Below are 21703 nucleotides of genomic sequence, written 5' to 3' on the forward strand. Positions count from 1 at the left end.
AAGCTGAACAAATTCAGACTGGAGATAAGGTGCACATTTTTAACAATGAGACTAGTTATCCATTGGTACAATTAACCAAGGGTTATGGAGAGTTACATGCATGGTTCTCCATCACTGATAATCTTTTACTCAAGATTGGGTGTTTTTCTAAAAGGTGTTCTCTAGTTCAAACAGGACTTAATTCAGAGAGTTCTATGGCCTGGGTTATGCAGGAGGTCAGACTAGGTCATGGCGTTTAAGGTAAGAAGGGACCACCAGCTCATAACTCTGACCTGTTTATCACAGGGCATCAACAACACTCCCACAAAACGCCCAGTAATCAGAGTTAAACCCAAGTATTACCGTCCTCAGGAGCTAGACTGTTGTGTGCCACTGGCAGAGACCAGTGGTCCCTTTTGGCCTTTGAAACAGGAAGTTTTCCCTAGATTATATTGCTAGTTCTGCTGTGAATCCTGTGTGACCTTGGGCAAATCACTCAGCCTCTCTGCGTTCCACTGCAGTCACTTGTAAACTGTGGTAAGTCTCGCAACACCCTTCTGTATTATCATCAGTCAAGTGTTTTCAGATCTACAGGTGAAAGGTTGTATAGAAATAACATTCTCGATAGTTAGCTCCCTTTTCAAATGTAATGCCTGCCAATGTCATGATGGTGGAGGCGCAGGGCAGCAATGGGCGGCTGACCAGGGTTGAGAGTTCAATCCTTGAGGGGGCCATTTGGGGATTGGTCTTGCTTTGAGCAGGGGGTTGGACTAGATGATCTCCTGAGGTCCCTTCCAACCCTAATAATCTATGATTCTAATCTATGATAGCATTGGCACCTTGTCTACCAGGCTTCTCACATTTGTCCAGCAGTGAGTAAACAGAGGTTAATAGACACTGACACTTCAGTTTTGGTCTAGAAGATGGCATCAGGCCTTGCATAGGGGACTGCAGGTGCTCAATTGTGTGACTTGAGAGTAGAGCCCCACAGTACCATACATCGGTCATAAAGCCCTTTTAGAATAAAGAATGTCGACAAACTCCCTGTAGGCTTCCACATGTGGCAAGCTTCCCCCCCTCAGCCGGCCCCGTGCAATCTGCATGTGGTGGGGAGCTCGAGCAGGAGGCTTACTTTTAAATAGCATGTGGCAATGCATCACATTTCTCTCCTAAACAAAGCAAAATGACAGAACTGTGAGTTCCTGCTGTGTGATCCCAGGGCACAGTAGCATAGAGAGCATTTCTTGTCTCCTGCCCTTATCCTGTAGCTGTCTCTCCTGAGCAAATGTTGACTCTTCTCCCCCCACCCTGAAATTTGCTATCCTTTGGGGGGGGCGGGGTGTCAAGGTGCCCTTTTAACGTAAACAGGGAATGTGACTGGGAATAGCATGGCATCATAGGTATAAAGGGAGGTGGCATTGCTTCGGAGGCATTTCCTAATAATTCCATGTCGGAGATGTCTGCCAAGCAGTGCTGGATAAATCGATGATCTGTAGCTTGTTTCTGGTGCCTTGCTGGCTAAGGAGACTCTGTCAATATAAATTAATGGAGGTTGTAGGGGTGTCCACACAGACACCCTGAAAGACAAAGCTGAAACGGGGCAAGGCACTTCCTATGCAGTCGCTTGCTTGGGTACCCGCTCCCCTCCATTGGGTCACTGCACTGCTGTCCGGGCTGGAGAAAGGAGTGAAGGAAGGGCTTTGAAAGAGGCCAGTAGTGCCCTCTAGTGTCACTCTGCTTTGTCACTTTCCTCTCAGTAAACCTTGCCGTTTGCTCCCGCGGCACCAGCCCTGTGCAGGAGTGACTGGGCGTGAGGATGGGGCGGGAGGAGAGGTTGTCATCAGTGTTCCAGTTCATGTGGGAGCTGGATGGTAAACACACAATGTCATTCAGGAACATGGGGTAGATTTATTGCTTCTATTCGGAAGTTGTCCCCACTAACCACCAGCGTCTAACTGTGACTCTCACAGCACCAGTTAGTCTAGTTATTGCTTGGTCTGGCTGGGAACAGAGCTGCTGCCACCCTTGGTAAGAGCGGTTACCTTTGGCACTGCACCGTATGTTATGGGCGAGACCAGAGGGGGAAGCCCGTATCTTCCACAGGGAATGGAGCCTGTCTAAATGCCAGAAATAAGCCAGGCCTAGCATCAGAGAAGTGTAGGACTAGAAGGAACCGCAGTTGCTAGCATGTTTGATTTGAGTTTCAGGAGATTTCTTCAATCAGAAAAAACCCACATCTAGTGTATGTGTGGTGGAGAGCATGGGACCGGAAGCCATGAACACTCTGAATCAGTAAATTCTCTCTCCCTGCAGGGCATACAGAGGAATCTTATAGCAGGCGTTCTCAACCTCTTTCTTTCTGAACACCACCCCCCCACAGCTATAAAATCTCCATGGCCCACCTGTGCCACAAAGCCAGAGCTGGCGTTAGGGGGTAGGAAGCAGGGCAATTGCCTAGATAGCCCCACATCACAGGGCCCTGTGAAGCTAAGTTGCTCAGGCTTTGGCTTCAGCCCCAAGTGGTGGGGCTTGGGACCCCCGTCTTTGGCCCTGCATGGGGGGGCTCTGGCTTTCTGCCCTGAGGCCCAGTGAGTCTAATGCCAGCCCTGCTTGGTGGACCCCCGAAAACCTACTCAAGGCCCCTCAGGAGCCCCTAGACCCCTATTTGAGAACTGCTGTCTTACAGGGAACCAAGGAGCATGTGGTTATAAGAACTGTTTAAATAACATGAAAGTTGTAACACAAATTGCCATCAACTACAAAAGGCAGATCAGAACGGCCATACTGGGTCAGACCAAAGGTCCACCTAGACAAGTATCCTGCCTTCTGACCGGGGCGAGTGCCAGGTGCCCCAGTGGGAATGAACAGAACCAGGCAATGATCAAGTGATGCATCCTCTGTTGTGGAGTCACAGCTTCTGCAAGTCAGTTAGTCTGTCTGCATCACCGGCCATGAGGAACGATAACACGAGGCCTCCTGATTCCACTGTTGCTTTAAACTCTCTGAATTAGGTACTAGTGAGAGAGGACTGCTAACTGTGTGTGGCGATAATCAACTGGACTGGGTATGGAGAGCAGCCAAAGAGGTAGGTGATGGCTGCATGGGAACCATCACCCTGACTGCTTTGTTGGCTGGCACAGACCTTCCCACCCGCATCAACCTCTGGCTCGAAGCAGTGAGAAGCACCCAGCAAGTCTTTGGGCGTGACAGGGGCAGTAGAAAAACAGTGACTGCTCTAGCCCAACAAATCCTTTCTCTGATTAACTTTATTGCCTTTGTTTTCTCTCTGGTTTTCTGGATGGACTTTACCTCACCCTTGTGAGGTGGCAAAATTATATTTACTTAAGCTGCCTAATTGGCCAAGGCCCTGGAGCAGAGATGTAGTTTCACAGTTCAGACGCAGAGCTCGCAAACTGCCTCAGGCAGTGCTTGCTACCATTACCATTTCTGCATAGTTCCTGGTGCCCAGCTCTTAGCTCCAGCAATAGCTAGTATTTGTAGCTTTGGTGCTGTATGACGTGTTCCCCCCAAACCCCGGCTGTTCCCTGATAAGTGAGAGTGCAAAAGAAAGGGCACCCTAAAATATCCATGATCCTCAGCCAGCAAGGTTGGGAATGTAAGATTATAGGATAGATTCATGGATGTTTGTTTGCTCATTATTTACCCAGCTCTCCCAAAGTGGGTGAAAAATGAACAAATAGTCATTGAATAATTAATTGCAAAGTAAATATTATATGAAGAGCAATAATATCGCTCTATCTTGGGTTTCATACTGCTGCCCCCCGTAGTGTCTGAGCCCCTTCCACTTAAATCAGTAGCAGCTGCCTAGCCTTTAGGGGACTCCATGAAGTCCCTGGCACCTCTCCCTTTGCCGAGTACAGGGATGATCTTTGGATGGTCAATTGGGGTTTGTAGGGTGGGTATTGGGTGCGTGGGGGATCAGTGTTGTGAATGTCGTTCTTGCAATGGTGGAGAAGCTTTAAGGATGAGGGAGGCCTTGTAGCATTGCTCAGCAATGGTCAGGCTCTGGATCTGTCCAGGCCCCTTTAGGGTTAGACAGTTTTTCCTAATACCTCACCTATATCTCTCTTGTGTGTCTCCTATGTGGATTGTAAGGCCTGGCCTACACTCAAAACTTAGGCTGACCTAGCTCCATCCTGCTGACCCAACGCCTGGTGTGCATGGAGCCATTGCTCAGGAAGGTGGAGCTCCTACAAGGAGTAAAAGCCCTTCTTGTCACTGTAGCTGTGTCTACATTGCAGGGTGACTATGGTGCCATAGCTATGTCGTTACTGTGCCTGCAGTGCAGACATGGCCTGGCTTTACAGTAGTTCTTGTCAGGGGGCCTAGAGCTTGTGCCTAGGTGAGGTGTGTGCATTTAAATCAGAAGAAATAAAATAAATACAGTGAGAATTTCCCTAATGTTCCATTTCCATGCTCGCAATTGCTGCAGATGCTGGCGGCATGTTGTGTCAAGATCACAAATGGGAAGGGAGAGTCTGTCTCCCAGACAATCTGCTTCAGTGAGGTCCATGTGACGAAAATGTTTCAGAAGCCTACATCTAAACTGTCCCAGCCTGGAACCTCAAGGACAAAGCCCTGGGCTCGGGCCCCTTGGAAACTGACTAGGCTAGTTCCACGCTCCAAAAGACCAAGGGTATAACTAGTGAAAAGTCCATGAGATTTTAAACATTCATCCCTTGTGATCTCCAGCTCTTCTCTATTTACTTCCAAGCAACTGCACTTTATCGATTGCTGCCTTCTCTCTAGGTGAGGGGGCGAAGGCTGCAATGTCAGAAGTGGCAGATATAATGGTTGGATCTCCATTCTGCTTGCTGACCCCCTTTCATTAGCATGGAGGGCAGGTAGTGATCTGGGGTTAGGAATGCTCTATGTGAAAAAAACCAGAACAAAGCACTGCTGTTCTTTAGCACTATCTGGTGCTTTGCCCCAAGCCCTCCCTGTTTAACTCTTACCCGTGTATCACAGGAGTATAGAATGATTAGCTGTGCTCGTGTAGATGGGCTGTAAAGGCATGGTAAGCAGTGAGGGGGAGTTCTCTCGCAGGCCAGCGTGTTCTTTGGTGTTTCTCCTGCTCGGGGAGCTCTTTGCAGCAGAAGCTCTGGTTCCAGTTCAGTTCCATCCATTGTTTTCTAATGTAGCTTCCGCTGAATTGAAATATACAAAGCGAAACCAAAATTAACAGTAGTCCTTTAAGGCAAGACCTTCCAAGGATGATACAAACTTTCATTAGCTCTGACAAGCCCAGTGGGAGCAGGTCTGGTACCTGTGGTGGGGAGGGAGTAAACCAAAGCCAAAGCCCCATTTTCCAGTACCAAACTCCAAACAGAGATGAAAACCCCACACCATGCTGGAATGGTCCGACTCCCGCAGCTCGCTCGGGGCACTGTGTGGCTCACATATAAAACCAAATTGAGACCATAGAGATAAGAGCTGGTTACCAGGTTGTTTTAGCTTTGGACAAATTTCCACACCGGGTTCTGATCCTGAAAGGGGCTGAGAACCCCCCAATCTCAGTGCAGAGAACCTGTCAGGCCTAGGCCCTTGTTCCTCTAAGCCTATACTGGAAACACACCAGCTTATGAGAGTGGGTGTGGGATTACGATTTACATAAGCCACCGGAAGTTTATGGAAGCAGCTCTCTGCCACGTGTCAGACTGTTCTGCAAACACACTGATTGAGGGCACGGCCCAGTTGCTGTTAGAATCTGTATTCACGTAGATGTCTAATACTCCATGTTCCAGAGAGGTCATGTGCTGTGAGGTTGGAGACCCACAGAGTTACCACACTAAGCACTCATGCCTCTCTCCCTCTAACAGCCAACTTGCCAGGGAGGTTCACTGTGGAGAATGCAGCAGAGGAGATTTTGTTGCCTATCCCAATGGAAACCATAATAATTAGACCCTCCATTGCTCCCTGCATCTGCTCAGACCAACTGCCACAGCCAACAGCCATGGAACCTTTCCATCCCTTCCCTTATTAAAGGGACGCTGCCAGCAACGGACGTTCCTGCTGTCTGAAGCAGTGTGATGGGGGTCTGGGGATGAGTCAGTGGGGTGGCAGGAGAGGTACCCTATAGCTGAGTGAGGAAAGGAAAGAGGTGACGCCCTACGGGGGCTGTGGATCGAGGTGTCTAACGCCTACATCCTGGTAACAATAAAGACTTGTCAGAGTTGGCTGCCGTGTGTTGCTTGTGCAGTCTCTGGATCAGTGCATGGTTCCAGCTGGTTCGGGGCTGTCCTCAGTGGCTTATTTCCCAAACCACCATAGGCCCAGATTGCTGCACAGCAAAATGGAGGAGTTCTGCAGTGGATCCCTGGGACTCTCTATTGATTCAAACCAAACCAATTAAGGTGTGAATTTTTCACTGTTGAACGGCATCCAACTCACAGCCCTCTTCAGAGTCCTCTGTTTATCCCCAGCGCACAGACAGAGGGGCTGCCATGGTGCGAGCTTACCCCACCACTGTGCAGGCCTCTGCTGGAGAGACCATCTCCAGCAGTAAGAACCCCCTGGCCTGTTCATCTTGTCTGAAAGATCCCTGAACACCGGGAAGGACAGGAACTGCAGGATCCATTTGCAGCTGGTCCTAAGCCAAGACCAGAACCCAATGCTCTGGGAAGGTGGAAAGCAGGATTTGGGCTTGACAGCTGCAAGCAAGCAGCAATGCCCCCCAGAGGAGGCTGGCTAAGGGCACAAGAAGGCAATGCAAACATGCAAAGGGCCTTTTTCACTGTATCGCAGAGTTGTAGAAATGCCGGGTTGGAAGGGACCTCAATAGGTCGTCCAGTCCAGTCCTCTGCACTGAGGCAGGACTCTGTATTATCTAGACTATCCCTGACAGGTGCTTGTCTAGTGTGTTCTTAAAAACCTCTAGTGCCAGGGATTCCACAACCCACCTTGGGATCCTGTTCCAGAGCTTAACTAGCCTTAGATTTGGATGTTTTTTTCCTAATATCTCATCTATATCTTCCTTGCTGCAGATTAAGCCCATTACTCCTTGTCCTGCCTTCAGCTGGCATGGAGACCAGGGCTCTAGAACAGCCCGTAATGTACTGGAAGACCCTACAGTCTTTCATCTTGTCCCCAAGCAACTCCCGGTGCTGAGTTTGGGGCCGTCTGTGTCAGTTCCCCTTTAAGGATTTTCTGCAGCCTCTCCCTTTAAGAGTGTGTCAGTTCCCTGCCTGACGTCAGCTGCTGCTTCAGTGTTTACAGCCTGGGCTTGTTGCATTCAGGAGGGACACAAAGTCTCCAGCTGCCCGCAGCCTCTCACCTTTGAGGTGCAGTGGCCAGGCAGAGGCCTGTCTGCAGTGGGCTGGCGGAGAGGACCCAGCCCTGGCCAGAGAGGGCAGGAAAGAAGCTGCCAGCCTTGCTGCTCACTGGCTCCCATTCAGGGAGTGTGTGGGGCAGCTCCCATCGCTGCAGTGGGGCTGGTGGTACCATGGGGCAGAGCGGCACGGAGGTACCCTTGCTCCGGGAGGCCCCGTAGACTCTTCTCCTGGATGTGACCAGCCTGCAGGCTCCCCTAGCAGAGCTGTTGATTCACAGGTGCTCCCGCCCTCACCCTTTGGCCAGGTGCAGCGTGGAAGAGTAGGGGGTAATGTTACCTGGGATTGCCCAACGCAGGGTCTAAAGGGTGCTGACCCGGTGATGCTGGAAGCTCCTGCTGCTGCCACCTTAGCCCAGTCCTGGGAGACGTGTTGCCTGCCTGTGGGATCAAGTCATGTTGGCCCTGGAGCTGCCTCTCGTCCTGCTGCTGCTGGCTGTGCCGGGGGCTGGTGCTTTCCCCGAGGCCTTGGCTGCCAAGAACATCTCCCAGAAGGAGGCCGAGTTTGACAAAAACTACACGGACTTTGTGAACAGCGAGCTACTGAACATCTACACCTTCAACCACACCGTGATGAGGAACAGGGTGAGTGAGTGTCCCCCAAATCAGGTCCAGCGCCAGCCAAGGGGACACGGTCCCTCTGCCAGAGCCCGCGGCCTGTGAACTGCTCTGCTCACCATTGGGCCATGCCCAGAACAACTGATGAGGTGCTGGGGGAAATCCTTGCCTAGCCCACAATGGGGGCCTGCCCCGTGCTCTGCTGCAGGGTGCTACGAAGTGTATCTCTGAACAGTCCCTCAGCCTGACTTCATTGCCCTGCCCCCGTGCCAAGCACGTGCAGGATGCTCTGTTTGGATCAGGTTCTGTTTCGCACGGCCTGCAGCGTGCACTGTGAGCAGGGCAGTGGAGAATCTGGCCCCCTGGGCCCTAGACTGCAGGTGGAAAATCCCAAATTTCTCCCCCTGGTTGTGCTGTTAGTTCCCTGTTCCCACGGGGCTTGGGCCAGCGAAGCAAGGCTGCTCGCTTCCTGGCCCACTTTTACTTCCTTCTTCCCTGTGTGTGCACCATGCTGCTACCCTTCCCAGCTGACTTGTCAAGTTTAAACAACTGGGGAGTGTCCCCATCGCTTCCAGCTGAAATCACAGTTGCTTTGGCCAGTGCCTGCTGTTGGCCTTTCATCTATCTAGTGGCTGAGATATGTTTGGCATGTATGTTCGTTTCCCCCCGGTAGGGTGTGCGTGTCTTGTGGGCGTCTCTGTGTTCTTCTGTGCAAGTCACAAATCAGCATTTTTAAAAAGGAAGTTGCTTCGGCTGACTGTTTACTTTTTCTTTCCACAAACTCGGCTGTGCTGTTTGTTTAGAAGGGTGGGAGGCGACTGCCCACTTTTGGGTCTGTTAAGCCAGGTTCCAGATTGAAGATTCTTTACCTCTATCCCTGAGCACTGAGTGAGGCCGCTACTGGCAAGGCAGCTCTGGCCTGGCCTGGCCTGGTAGTTGGAAGGGCACTGCCAGCTCAAAGCTGATAAGTCCCTGTTTCTGTTGCAAAAGGAAGAGATGCAAAGGCTGTTTTTGCATTCCAGGGCCACATAGCCCAGGAAATACATGCTCGGTGTCCCCAGCTGCAGAGTGGGCATTTTGCCCTGACTGGGAAGCTTTGCACCCAAATGTCTCTGAGTTTGGCGTGGCTGGATCTGGGGGTTCGGTTCAGGGCTGTCAGAGACTAGACTGGATCTGCAGGAGAGACATCCTGTGGGAGAGTAATCCCTTCCCAGGGTGCATGGAGTGAGCTGCTCCCCTGCGAATACCCCCGACACACACATGCCTCTGCTTTGGCATCTCCTGTTCCCTGAGCTGCTCGTCCCCCCGCCCCACCCTGTCCGTTCCCTCGCTCACTGCCCAAGCCTCTGTCCTAACTGCCCCCAGAGCTGAGTCCTAGCTCTGTGCTCCTGCCTTTGGAACAGCCCTTGCCCACAGTCACCCCCTTCCCAAACCCCTGCGTGGCCTGTGAGGTCCTTGGGCACCAGTATCCAAGTGCTGACCCATCCCGTCCCAGCGCGTGCAGCGTCTTGACCTTTCCTCTCTGCTGGAGGGGTATGTGCAGGAGCCGTTCGCGGACATGCTCCAAGCTGAACTTTCCATTCGGTCAGCAGGGGCCGGCGGTCACGAGTTCCATTCCCCACTGCACGCGGTGTCCAGCTGTAAAAGGCAGGATGGTTCTCTGCCCCAGGCTGGTCACGCTGCTCCCGCATCTCGAGAGTCACAGGGAACACAGGGCCGAGTGTGAGCCCGCGCTGTCCTTGCGGGAGGGCTCTGTGTTCAGTGCACCAATGACTGCTGCTGCTTCCCCCGCGGTGGAGCTGAAAGAAATTCCACAGTCTGGGGCTCAATCCAGAGTCCCCCCGCTGAGCCCGTCGGGGAGGGCTCGCGTCTCTTTGGCCAAGGCCAGCATATCCCTTCTCTCTTCCCCAGACGGAGGGTGTCCGGGTGACGGTGAACGTGCTGTCTGAGCAGAAGAAGACGCCACTTCTCTTCGTGGTGAGGCAGAAGGAGGCGGTGGTGTCCTTTCAGGTGCCGCTGATCCTCAGGGGTCTGTAAGTACCACCCTTGTCAGAGACGACCTCTGAGGTGGGGCTAAAGACCCATGTCCCCCTCAGTTCTGGGGTCCCCCTGCCTGTGAAGGCGTGGGCACCTAGGCCAGCTCTCTGACCATGACATGAAAATGGCCTTAAAACCCAAATGTGTGGACTCGTGTGCCCGAGAACGTCCTACTCTGCCAGCTGGCTGGGTGCAGAGTGGCTCTGGGACAACTGCCAGTTCAGCCTCTGAGCCTTCTCCATAGTAACCTGGTCCAGCTACCGAGCGCCGCCGATGGGGGAGAGCAGCACCCTTAGCTCGGCTGTGCATCGGGCTGGATGGTATGTGTCCCCAAGCTCTTTGGGAAGGGAGATGCTGCATTGCCGACCCCCATGGCACCCTCAGTGCCGCTAGGAGCACCTGCCCACCTCGGGTGGGGACAGCGACCCAGCCAGCAAAGGGAGCGAACCCCAGGAAGGCCACAGGCAGAGGGTCCTGGAGCTGTGCCTGACACTCCTGAGCAGTGCACGATGCCGTAGGCTGTGGGTGCTCCCCATGCTGCGAGGGGACTGGCTCCGTGCCGCATGCTGTCGCTGCCAGGCCCCCTCTCTCATCCGACCTAGGGGTCTCTGCCTTCACCAGGTTCCAGAGGAAGTACCTGTACCAAAATGTGAGCCGCACACTGTGCCAGCCCCCGACCAAGAGTGAGTCGGAGATGCAGTTCTTCTATGTGGATGTGTCGACGCTGTCTGCGAGGAACGCCTCTTACCAGCTGCAGGTCACCCGCGTGGAGAACTTCGTGCTGAGGTGAGGGATAGAGATAGGACCCCCCCACACTCCCCTAATACACACTCTGCCCTACACCTTGGGCCTCCTTCTCCCTGCCCCCCAGCTCCCTCCCATGAGCCTGCTGTGCAGGATGGCGGGGGAGCCCCCATTCCCTGAAACCCACTCAGACCAGCCAGGTCCCGGGCTGGGGCAGGGATCACCGTGCCAGGCTCCCCTCAGGCATTCAGGGAGGGCTGGGGACCCATCAAACAGCTGCTCACCACCCTGCAAGCTGGGGATTTGCAGCTCCCGCCCATAGCTGGCTCCAGCCAGGTGGGGTTTTCTTTGCCTCAGTGGGCAGAGGCAATGGGGGTTCCCTGTTTGCTCGCTCTGTATGAACCATGGTGCTGTTCTAACACTCTCTCTGCACAGGACGAGCGAGCAGTTCAGCTTTAATGCCACAGCAGCCCAGCCACAGGTAATGCCCCTCTCTGCTTGGGGGACTGCTATGGTGGGAGCTTGACCAGAGTCCCCGTAATGTAAAGGGACCTTTCTGGTTGACAGAGGGAGGGGCCCTCTCTGATCTTACACTTCCTGATAGTAGGGGGCAAGCTAGGACTCCTGGATTCTATTCCTGGCTCTTTCCCCCTGCCCTCCCGGTGCAATGGGACAATGGCCCTGCTCTGCCTCCCAGCGCAGGGGATCTGGGTTGGGATCCTCAGAGGAGAGGTGCAGGGGAGGGGCAACCTTCTATTGGAATAACATAGCGGGTGCCACTTTGGGGTGAGGGGCCCTGGGAAGGGATGAGACATAGGGCGCTGCATGGGGAGGGCAGGGCAGTGTCACCATGGCGATAATGTGCCCTGTTTCCTCTTCACCCCCCGGTAGTATTTTAAGTATGTGTTCCCGGAGGGTGTGGACTCGGTGATCGTGAAGGTGACCTCGCGCATGGCCTTCCCTTGCTCCGTCATCTCCGTCCAGGACATCCTGGTAAGTGGGGCATGGAGCTGGGTTCCTCTTTCTGGTGCTCCCCTCGCCCAGCATCCGCCAGGGTGACCTCTGGGCAGGTCCAGGCTCCATATGTCTGAGTCTTTGCTCCTCCCTCTCCTCCCCACAGTGCCCCGTCTACGACCTGGACAACAACGTGGCCTTCATCGGGATGTACCAGACCATGACCAAGAAGGCAGCCATCACAGTGCAGGTAGGGAGCGCTGCGAGCCCAGCCCAGCCAAACAGCGGCAGGTGCCGGGCCTCGCTGTTCTCTCTGGCGTGGCCCAGTGACAGTCAGTGCTGGCTGGAGATGTTCTTGCCAGCATGCGCTGAGCCAGGCGACATGCAGCCTTGTTCCTCACGGCCAGACGGCGCTAGCCGGACAGCTCCATCCAGGCAAGTCATGGCCTCTCTGCTCGTCCCCGTGTCTCTGGTGCTGCCTCCACGCTAATAGCACCCAGCGTGTAAGAGCGCAGGCGAGCAGCTTCCTCCGCAGCCAGCTCCGGCATCTCTCTGGGTCACTCGCAATGTGCCCGTCTCGCCAGACTCTCCTCTGGGGGAACCTGGGCATCCACTGGGGCTGGGTGGGGAGAGCCGCCACTCGCCACCCCTACTGACTCTGCTCTCGTTCCCGGCGGCCGTGCTAGAAGAAGGATTTCCCCAGCAACAGCTTCTATGTCGTGGTGGTGGTGAAAACAGAAGACGAGGCCTGTGGAGGGCCCCTGCCGTACTACCCCCTCACCAAAGGTATAGGGGTGGGGTGGGGCAGTCTGGGGAGGCACAGGGCTTAGCCACTCACCTCTCCCTCTCCTCCACCTTCCTACAGCCTTCTCCCCTCTGACATCTAGGCCCCCCCACCCCAAGCCACCAGCAATGGGATCCGAACCATGCAAGGGGCCCTGGGGACCGTAATGCCCAGGTGGAAGCTGGTTCCCAGCCTGACCCGGGTGTGGTGACCCTCTCCCTGCCTCAGTTGCTGCCACTTCTCAGCAACAAGGCTCTGTGGGTGGAAAGGGTCCAACAGCCCAGCTGGGCGTACCCTGCTCTGGGCCGGGCTACACTCTGGACAAGACCCAGGGCGGGGGCGTTCCAGAGGGCTGGGCTCCTCCATCTGCTTTGAGCAGTTTTCCTGGAGACAGGAGGCAGCTGATCTAGGCTGGGCTAATCTCCAGCCTTCTGTTCCTTCCAGATGAACCAGTAGATCAAGGCAGTCGGCAGAAGGCGCTGGACGTGATGGTGTCACCTGCTATTACCTGTGAGCTGCTCCCATGGGCAGGGCCGGCAGGTTACTCTGCGGCAGCTACGTCTGCAGCTGGGGGCATTTCCTGCTGAATGCTGGTCACAATGCCTGTGTTCATGAGCCACTAACCCGGCAGGGCTTTCCCAGCGCCCCTGGGCAGCCTTGGCGTGGCTCCGGCACACAGGAATGGCTGGCTGGCACTCTGGGGCTGTGTCTCATGGTGGGCATGGGGGAGTCGTGGGTCCGGGGGAGGCTGTGTGCCCAGCTGACTCCCCATGCCCGCAGGGCTGTGCCGTCCAGCGAGCTGCTCTATGGGTGGGGCACCGCGGGCTGCTGCTGTCCCGTAATCCCCCTTCCCGCTGCCTCTCTTCGCAGCGGAAGTCTATGTCAGCGCCATGCTCTTCTGCCTGGGGATCTTCCTCTCCTTCTACCTGCTGACACTGCTCATCGCCTGCTGTGAGACCTGGAGGTGAGTCTCTGTGCCTCGCTTCCCACACTGCCCACCCCACGGGGCTCCAGGACCGGACTGCCAGCTTGGCTCGGCTCACCCCTCCCTCTCACTCACCCGCCACCGCCGGGCTCAGCTCTGCAAAACTAGAGTGGGTTTCAGCTCCCCCTCCCAGCCTGTGTAGCCACAGGGCTTGGTGCAGGGATGCGGAGCAGCTGGTACAGGGGAGCTATCATCCAGCAGCCTGGGAATTGTGAGACAGGGCCTTCACAGCAGAAAAAGCAGCCAGGGATGAGACCTGCCCTGCCCTCCACCCGGGATAGGAGGCCTGTTTCCCTGTATATCAAGGGCTGGGCATCCTCACCATCTCCAGGGTCCTGCCCAGAGGTGCCCCCCACCGACACTGGGAACTTCGGAATGTGGCGCAGCCGAGTCTTCAAAGGGTCATGGGGAAGGTCATCATTACTGGAGGGATGCATGCAGCCTTCCTCGCCCCCCAGCCTGCATGTGCCTCTTCCATAGCTGCGGCTGCTGCAGTTCTCAGACAGGGCTGGGTGAACCCTTCATTTGGCTCCGGCACTTTGTGTGAGCAGATCCCAGGAGACGTGGTGTGGGGCTGGTACACTCCAGCCAGGGACAGCACTGGGGCTGGATTTCCCTGGGCAAATCCTGACAAGGGTTAACACAAGGTTGGGAGATATCTGAGCTCTGCAGCCCTCAGCTGCCCGATGGGACCTGGGTCAGCGGCAGCAGGGAGCTGCCTCCCGGCCCTTCTGTTTCAGGTTTTCTCTTGCGTTTTTGCAGACAACAGAAGAAGAGAAAAAGGCTCCTGGCTGCCATGGACACGCCCACCACAGACACAGGTATGGACCCCCCCACAGCTCGTAGGGTGCACTGACATGGAGAGGGGGACTCTGGGAGCTGGTCCCATCACGTAGAGCCCGGGGGGCAGTGGAGATGCATATTTGCTGCTTAATGTGCTGGAGGCGGGGGGCTTCAGAGCCAGGTCCTTTTTCTATGCACAGATCTCCCTGCGGTGTGGGGAGACGGGTGGATGGGTCCTTAGTGTGCTGGGTCTAAGCTCCGTGTCATCTGTGATCTGCTGCTGTCAGTGACTCTGTCTGTCTGTCTGTCTGTCTCTCTCTGCCTGCGCATCGCTCCTGGGGAACTTCCCCTCCCAGCGTCTTTACTGGGTAAGCGTCAGGCTCCGTTATTTCACAGATCCCTTTGGTGCCCTGACATGCTGGCCCTAAGCTGCCCTCCAGCTGGAGGTGGGCAGGGCAGGGTCTTGCTCCGTAGGAAGCCCGAGCTGCTAAAGCGAGGGATGCAGGGTGCAGTGCATACTCCTCTCACCCAGCTCCACTGATGTCCCACAATCCTGGCTTGTCGCCCCCTCCCTCCCCCAGCTACCCCATGGTCTGTCCTGAGCAGAGACCATCTAGAGCCCAAAGAGCTACACTGCACTGCAGCTGTCCGGGCACAGCCTGAGCCTGCCATGCTCACCCCACGGAGACCCTGCCCCGGCCCTCGAGCACATGGGCCACCTGTGCTGCTGGGGGTGACGTGTGAAGGCTGCTGCCTGCCTGACTCAGGCTCCTATGGTGTCTTGCAGGGCATCCGCGCATCACCCCGGACTCCCTCCTGGGTCACCCTCCCTACCACGGCTACAGCTACGGCTCTTTGGGTAAGCACTAGCCAGGAGCTCTACACCCTCGCGCTTGAACGAGGCTCTGGGGCCAGTTGGAGATGGGAATGGGCCCTGAGGATGGGGGCAGGTCACCAGTCCCTTGGCAATGGCTGGACCCTATTCCTGACTGCGATTGGAGTCTCGTTCGTCTCCTCTCCCCCAGGCGGTGACTTGGGACAAGCCAGGGTCTCCAGATACAATAGTGTCTTATTCCCCACCCCCACATGCCCACCCCCACACTTCTGCTGTGTGAGTTCACACACACACACACACACACACACACACACACACACACACACACACACACACACACACACACACACACACACACACCCCTACCTACCTACCTACCTACCTCTGCTGTGTGAGCTCCTGGCACCTTGCCCTCTGCTCTCCAGGAGCCCATTCCTGGCTGGGTGTCTGACCGCTTCAACTCGCCCCCTTCTTCTAATTCTTCTTCCAGAGAACAGTTCCACCCTGAGCACCGAGGGCACCACCGAAAGCATGGGCTCCACGGACATCTCTGGGTACACAGGTGAGCCGCAGGAAACCAGCAATGACCGGCCGGCAAGATGGCCCCTGCAATCCAGTGCTGGGTCTTGCACTGCAGAGTCCATATCAGAGCAATCCCAGAGCCTGGGAGCCCATCCCTGCTGCAAACGCTCCATGCACCGAGACCCTGTCTGAGGCCCACTGCCTGGGCTCATCCCGTATGACGCCAAGCCTGGGCGGTGTGCATCTGCCCCCGTGTCCGGGGGCCTGAGTGTGAAAGGCCCTCCGGGGAGGGCTTGGTTCTGGGGAGAGGACTTTGCCCCAGGAGCTGGGGCTGCCCCAGGCTCTCATCCTCATGCAGAAATCTCCCCCACCCTTGCCAACTCTGCTCCGCTTTGAAAGACCAATGCACTGGGCAGGCCTTTAACTGAGTTGTCCGTGTCTGGCTTGGGCAGCAGATGAGTGAAAGTGCATGGCTGGCTCCAGGGGACCCGCCTCGGTGCCCTATCTGCCCTCCCAGTAACTCTCCCTTTCCTTTCAAGGGCTGGACCACTTCAAGCGCCGCATCGCCTCCAGCCAGATGAGGCACCTGTGCATTGCTATGGGTAGATGTGGATGTTAAGCAGAAAAGGCACTAGGAGAACTCGAATCAATCCAATGTATTGCGGAGCCCTCGGCTTCACGTTACCTGGGGACAGACCCTGCATTTGACTAGCACCTTCACTCCCATGTGTCGTCCCTTGATCCAGGGACAGTCACTGAACAGTCCCTCCAGCCACGAACCATCCCATAATGCTCCCATCTTCCCATGTGTGGGCGTCCTGGGAGCAGCCATCTCCATGGGCCCCTCAACTCTGCTTGCTTGTCACCCTCTGCTCAGGGGAGCCAGGAGTAGAGTGGCAGGGGTCAGGACTGAGGGGCACTGGCAGTGCTGTGTATGGAGCGTCGGGGGGCCCAGGGCTGGGGTAATGGGGGCTGCAGGTCAGGACTGAGGGGCACTGGCGGTGCTGCTTGTGGAGTGTCGGGGGGCCCAGGGCTGAGGTAACGGGGGTTGCAGGTCAGGATTGAAGGGCACTGGCAGTGCTGTGTGTGGGGTGTCGGGGGGTGGGCCCAGGGCTGGGGTAATGGGGGCTGCAGGTCAGGACTGAGGACACTGGTGGTGCTGTGTGTGGGGTGTCGAGGGGGCCCAGGGCTGGGGTAATGGGGGCTGCAGGTCAGGACTGAGCGGCACTGGCGGTGCTGCGTGTGGGGCATCAGGGGGCCCAGGGCTGGGGTAACGGGGGCTGCAGGTCAAGACTGAGGGATCCTGGCAGTGCTGCATGTGGGGCATCAGGGGGCTCAGGGATGGGGTAACGGGGGCTGCAGATCAGGATTGAGGGGCACTGACGGTGCTGCGTGTGGGGTGTCGGGGGAGGGGGGAGGCCTGGGTAATGGGGGCTGCAGGTCAGGACTGAGGGGCACTGGTGGTGCTGTGTGAGAGACAATGCCCCCCTTCCACACACACCTTTCCCAACACACCCGGGCTCCTAGCTGGACTGTAAGGTTTGTGGAAGAGGGTGTGGGAGGGGAGACCCAGGGCCAGCACAATGGGTCAGTTGGGAGCCCTGGCTTGTCCTGCTGTCTTTTCAGAGGCAGGGGTGGAAAGTCCAGTGGAAGCTCGGTCGTCATCCTCTCCTGGTCCCTTGTCCGGGGCGGGAGGGGCTGGGATGCAGAAGCTCAGCAGAGATGGTAGATTCTCTCCATCAGTTGTGGTACAGGAGGGGAGGCGGCGAGATGCCCTGACCAGACGGAGGCAAATCAGCCCCATTTCAGCTGATTCAGAGTGCGGGGCGTGGCTGCTGATCCCTACGCCCCCGTGTAACCCGTCTGAGCCGAGAACGTCTCCCTGGCCCTGGCTCTGTGGGCCCCATTCAGTGGCCTGGAAAGGGAGGGACGATCTCTGGACTGTTCACTGGCTGACCCCCGTCCCCGCAAACATCTGCCTGGGTCTGAGATGGTAATGTGAAGCCCTGGAGGATCCCTGCCCAGGCTTGCCATGGCTGGGGGCTGCACTTTCTGAGGGGCACCAGGGTTCTGTGTGGATTTAGAGGGAGCAGCCATGGGCCCTATTGCAGTGGGGCAGAGACAGCATCGCCTGCAGAATGTCCCAGTTCATGCTCGGTGGGCAGCACCTTGCCCCTGCCTGCCAATGCCATGATGGCCAGGCCTGGAGCCCCCGGCTATGCATCGAAAGAAAGAGCCGCCTTCCCAGAGTGGCCACAGCTCCCTGGCCTCATGCAGGGCTTGGCTTCCCTGTCATCTGTCGTCTCCTCAGTGGGTGAGCTTCCCTGGCCTGTGTAATGCCAGGGGGCAGATGGGAGGGTCACAATGGCCCCGTCGGCCCTTGGCTCTCGTCAGACCCCCGAGCCTGGCAGCCTTTGGCTAGCGGCAGGGCACTCAGCTGCTAGCAGAGTGAGCCAGGGAGCGGCAGACATGCAGCAGCCTTATGTGCTTGTCAGGACAGAGTGACAACCGAACAGCCCTGGGAGCGCAGTGTCTTGTGCCAGTGAGCTGTGCATAACTGCCTGCCCTCCCCAGACCCACACGCAGCATGGGGCTGCCCTGGTGCATTGGCGAGGACAAGGACTGTGTGGCCAGAGGTGATTAAGGCAGGGGGTAGACTTGTCTTACTCTGGTCTCTGCACGTGGCACTGGGCAGCGTGGGATGAGTGCCAGCAGGTTTCTGTGCCAAAGGGGCCATGCTGTGCAGGCATGTGACATCTCCATGAGTTACTTAATGTTACAGCAGGATCTGGCAGAGCTTCCTGGCCAGGTCTGACCCACACCCTGTGACTAAGGTTTCTCAGTAGTGGGTGTCGGCCCTGCATGCCGCCCCGAAACCAGCTCGGTGGCCTTGCCATGGCTGGGAGAGACGGCTAGTTAGCAGCCCTGGAGGAGACGCGTGGCTGCAGTTCTCAGCAGGCTGAGCTGGACTAGTTCAGCGCCCTGGGCTAACTCCAGAGCACCCCTGAATTCCTAGCGAAGGCCCAGTTGGAGTCTGGTCAGAGCCACCTCCTGCTCGCTGAGGGTGACGCTCACCCCCCAGCATGAGTCCTGCTCCAGGTCCTCTGGGCACTGACGCCCCAGTGAGCCCCGCTGTGGGGTGCGGGCCCTGTGTGCCAGGGTGACCTGCTGTGTGAGCATGTGGACCTGCCCGGCTCTGTTCTGCAGGGAGCTGCCGTAGTCCCCTCAGTCCCTTTCTAATGGTGCATTTGGGGCCCCGTGTCCCTCGCAAGCCCCGATGGACACAGCCTGTCCCCTCAGAAAGAGCACCGGGGGCATCAGCATGACAAACCAATCGCGTAAGTCCCTGTCTCATCAATACCCAGATCAGCTCAATCAGAACGGAATGACCCTGGGGGTGTAATTACCCCGAAGTGCGCAGGTAGCTCAGTGTACCGTGATCTCTGTCCCAGGGCCTGGCGGCCTGAACCCCAGCGCTGAAGAGCTGGGAACATCTGCTGGATGCCACGGAGCCTCCTACAGCGGTGGGGGGGGGGTCTCTGTTGTGGGGACTATGCTGCCCCTTCGATCCCTTTGCACTGAGCTATGGACGATGAATGGGGGGATGAACTCAGGGAGTGATTGAATGACTCCGATTGACTCCGTGATACGAATGATTGGAGCCCGCGTCGGATCCCTTCACCAGGGCTGTGGGAAGGGGGCGGGCTAGGCCTTGCCCAGGATGTGTGGGCCTCAGCCCGGACTGACACTGGGGCTCCCCTGTGCCCTTGCAGAGCGCTCCCTGGAGAACGTGACCAGCCGGCCCCGCCTGGACTCCCTCAGCTCAGTGGAGGAGGATGACTACGACACGCTGGCGGACATAGACTCTGACAAGAACGTCATCCGGACCAAGGTCTGTGTCGCCTGCCAGCCTGGGCATCGTGCTGATGGGGGTGGGGGGAACGTGATATGCAGGTCCCTGTGTCACCTGCCCAGCCCGGGCATCGCTCTGATGGATGGGAGAGAGCGTGATATGCAGGTCCCTGTGTCGCCTGCTGTCACGGAGTCACCGAGCGATGCTCTGGAACTGCTCCCCACCAAGCCAGTCAGGACTCTGGGGAGCCTCCTCTCCCTTGGAGCAGACTTGTTCAGGGCAAGAAGCTCCCACAGCTTCACCTCCTGGGTCTCTCCTTGGAGCATTCAGCATCCTCTGCCCCTCCGTGCGCTTCCCACAGCGAGTCCACCCCAGTGAGGTCCTGGGGAAGCCACAGGGTCCTGCACCCCCACTTTGCAGTCAGACGTGACTCTCAGCCAGCCAGTAAAACAGAGGTTTATTCGATGACAGGAACAGGATCTAAAACAGAGCTCGTAGATACAGCGAACCGGACCCCTCGGCCGGGTCCATTCTGGGGGGCAGTGAGCCAGACTCCCACATCTGCCCTCAGCCAGCTCCAGCCTAACAACCCCCTCCAGCCCCTCCTCTCTGCTCAGCCCCTTTCCCGGGCCAGGAGGTCACCTGATCCCTTTGTCTCCAACACCTTCAGCTGGCACCTTTGCAGAGAAGGGGCCCAGGCCATCAGTTGCTAGGAGACAGAGTGCCAGGCATTTAGGTGCACTGGCCCCTTGCTCTGCAGCAATCACACACCCTTATTCCACCACCTAGATACTTAAGAACTGCATAGGGGACACTGAGGCACCAACACGGTATTCAGAGCAAACATCAAGAACATTCCCAGTTTGTCACACCTGCCCAGCCCGGGCATCGCTCTGATGGGTGGGGGGAGTGTGATATGCAGGCCCCTGTGTCGTCTGCCCAGCCGGGTATCGCTCTGATGGGTGGGGGGAGCATGATATGCAGGCCCCTGTGTCGCCTGCCCAGCCCAGGCATCTCACTCTGATGGGGGGTGGGGGGAGCGTGATATGCGGGCCCCTGTATCGCCTGCCCAGCCCGGGCATCACTCTGATGCGGGGTGGAGGGAATGTGATATGCAGGCCCCTGTGTCGCCTGCCCAGCCCGGGCATCGCTCTGATTGGGGTTAGGGGGAGCATGATATGTAGGCCCCTGTGTTGCCTGCTGTGACGATGTGGTTCTGCTGGGACCCAACTGAGAGTGCCAATTCAGGATTAATTCCTTAAACAGGGCAGTTACAGCCCAAGGCTGATGTTTTTCCACCTCTAAGGCAAACCAAACCAGCCAGACAAAGAGGACTTTGGTTTCACCCCAGTGGCTAACCACAAGTCACACAAGCAATTCCCTTAAACACTCCAGTTTCCTGGTATCACGAACAGTGCAACTCGTCCTGGGGATGAATGGTTATGAAAACCAACACCCCAATAAAAAAAAAAGGGTTCTCTCGATCCCAAGGAACTAAGCCCCAGACCCAAGTCAATATACATCAGATCTTACCCACAAATCATGCTGTTACCAATCCTTTAGAATCTAAAATCTAAAGGTTTATTCATAAAAGGAAAAAGAGAGAGCTGAGAGCTAGAATTGGTTAAATGGAATGAATTCCATACAGTGATGGCAAAGTTCTTAGTTCAGGCTTGTAGCAGTGATGGAATAAACTGCAGGTTCAAATCAAGTCTCTGGAGAACATCCCCCGCTGGGATGGGTCATCAGTCCCTTGTGTAGAGCTTCAGTTTGTAGCAAAGTTCCTCCAGAGGTAGGAAGCAGGATTGAAGACAAGATGGAGATGAGGCATCAGCCTTTTATAGTTTTTTTCCAGGTGTAAGAACTTCTTTGTTCTTAATGTGGAAAATTACAGCAAAATAACATAAGAATAGCCATACCAAGTCGGACCAAAGGTCCATCTAGCCCAGTATCTGTCTACTGACAGTGGCCAATGCCAAGTGCCCCAGAGGGAGTGAACCTAACAGGCTGTGATCACTCTCCTGCCATCCATCTCCATCCTCTGACGAACAGAGGCTAGGGACACCATTCCTTACCCATCCTGGCTAATAGCCATTTATGGACTGAGCCACCATGAATTTATCCAGTTCCCTTTTAAACATTGTTATAGTGCCAGCCTTCACAACCTCCTCAGGTAAGGAGTGCCACAAGCTGACTGTGCGCTGCATGAAGAAGAATGTCCTTTTATCTGTTTTAAACCTGCTGCCTATTAATTTCATTTGGTGACCCCTAGTTCTTGTATTATGGGAATAAGTAAATAACTTTTCCTTATCCACTTTCTC

General features: G+C 56.1%; 1 protein-coding gene across 6 annotated transcripts in view; it reads left to right on the forward strand.

Annotated features, from left to right (window-relative positions):
* The first annotated feature begins 7206 nt into the window (after positions 1-7206).
* The window catches only part of SIDT2 (SID1 transmembrane family member 2), a 45534-nt gene continuing 31037 nt past the window's right edge, over positions 7207-21703 (forward strand). For 2 of the 6 annotated variants that reach the window (XM_030538611.1, XM_030538615.1), the window contains exons 1-15: positions 7207-7912; positions 9797-9918; positions 10544-10708; positions 11102-11147; positions 11558-11659; positions 11787-11870; positions 12307-12406; positions 12849-12914; positions 13275-13368; positions 14152-14210; positions 14529-14540; positions 14960-15031; positions 15498-15569; positions 16069-16131; positions 19303-19421. In XM_030538611.1, coding sequence (XP_030394471.1) covers positions 7724-7912; positions 9797-9918; positions 10544-10708; positions 11102-11147; positions 11558-11659; positions 11787-11870; positions 12307-12406; positions 12849-12914; positions 13275-13368; positions 14152-14210; positions 14529-14540; positions 14960-15031; positions 15498-15569; positions 16069-16131; positions 19303-19421 — 1365 coding nt within the window. In that variant the 5' untranslated portion in view covers positions 7207-7723. Of the gene's footprint in view, positions 7913-9796; positions 9919-10524; positions 10709-11101; positions 11148-11557; positions 11660-11786; positions 11871-12306; positions 12407-12848; positions 12915-13274; positions 13369-14151; positions 14211-14528; positions 14541-14959; positions 15032-15497; positions 15570-16068; positions 16132-19302; positions 19422-21703 lie in introns of those variants that run through there. The other 4 variants (XM_030538613.1, XM_030538612.1, XM_030538616.1 and 1 more) reach the window with 4 other exon arrangements.

This window comes from Gopherus evgoodei, chromosome 19 (assembly GCF_007399415.2).
Source record: "Gopherus evgoodei ecotype Sinaloan lineage chromosome 19, rGopEvg1_v1.p, whole genome shotgun sequence".
NCBI classification, from domain to species: domain Eukaryota; kingdom Metazoa; phylum Chordata; order Testudines; family Testudinidae; genus Gopherus; species Gopherus evgoodei.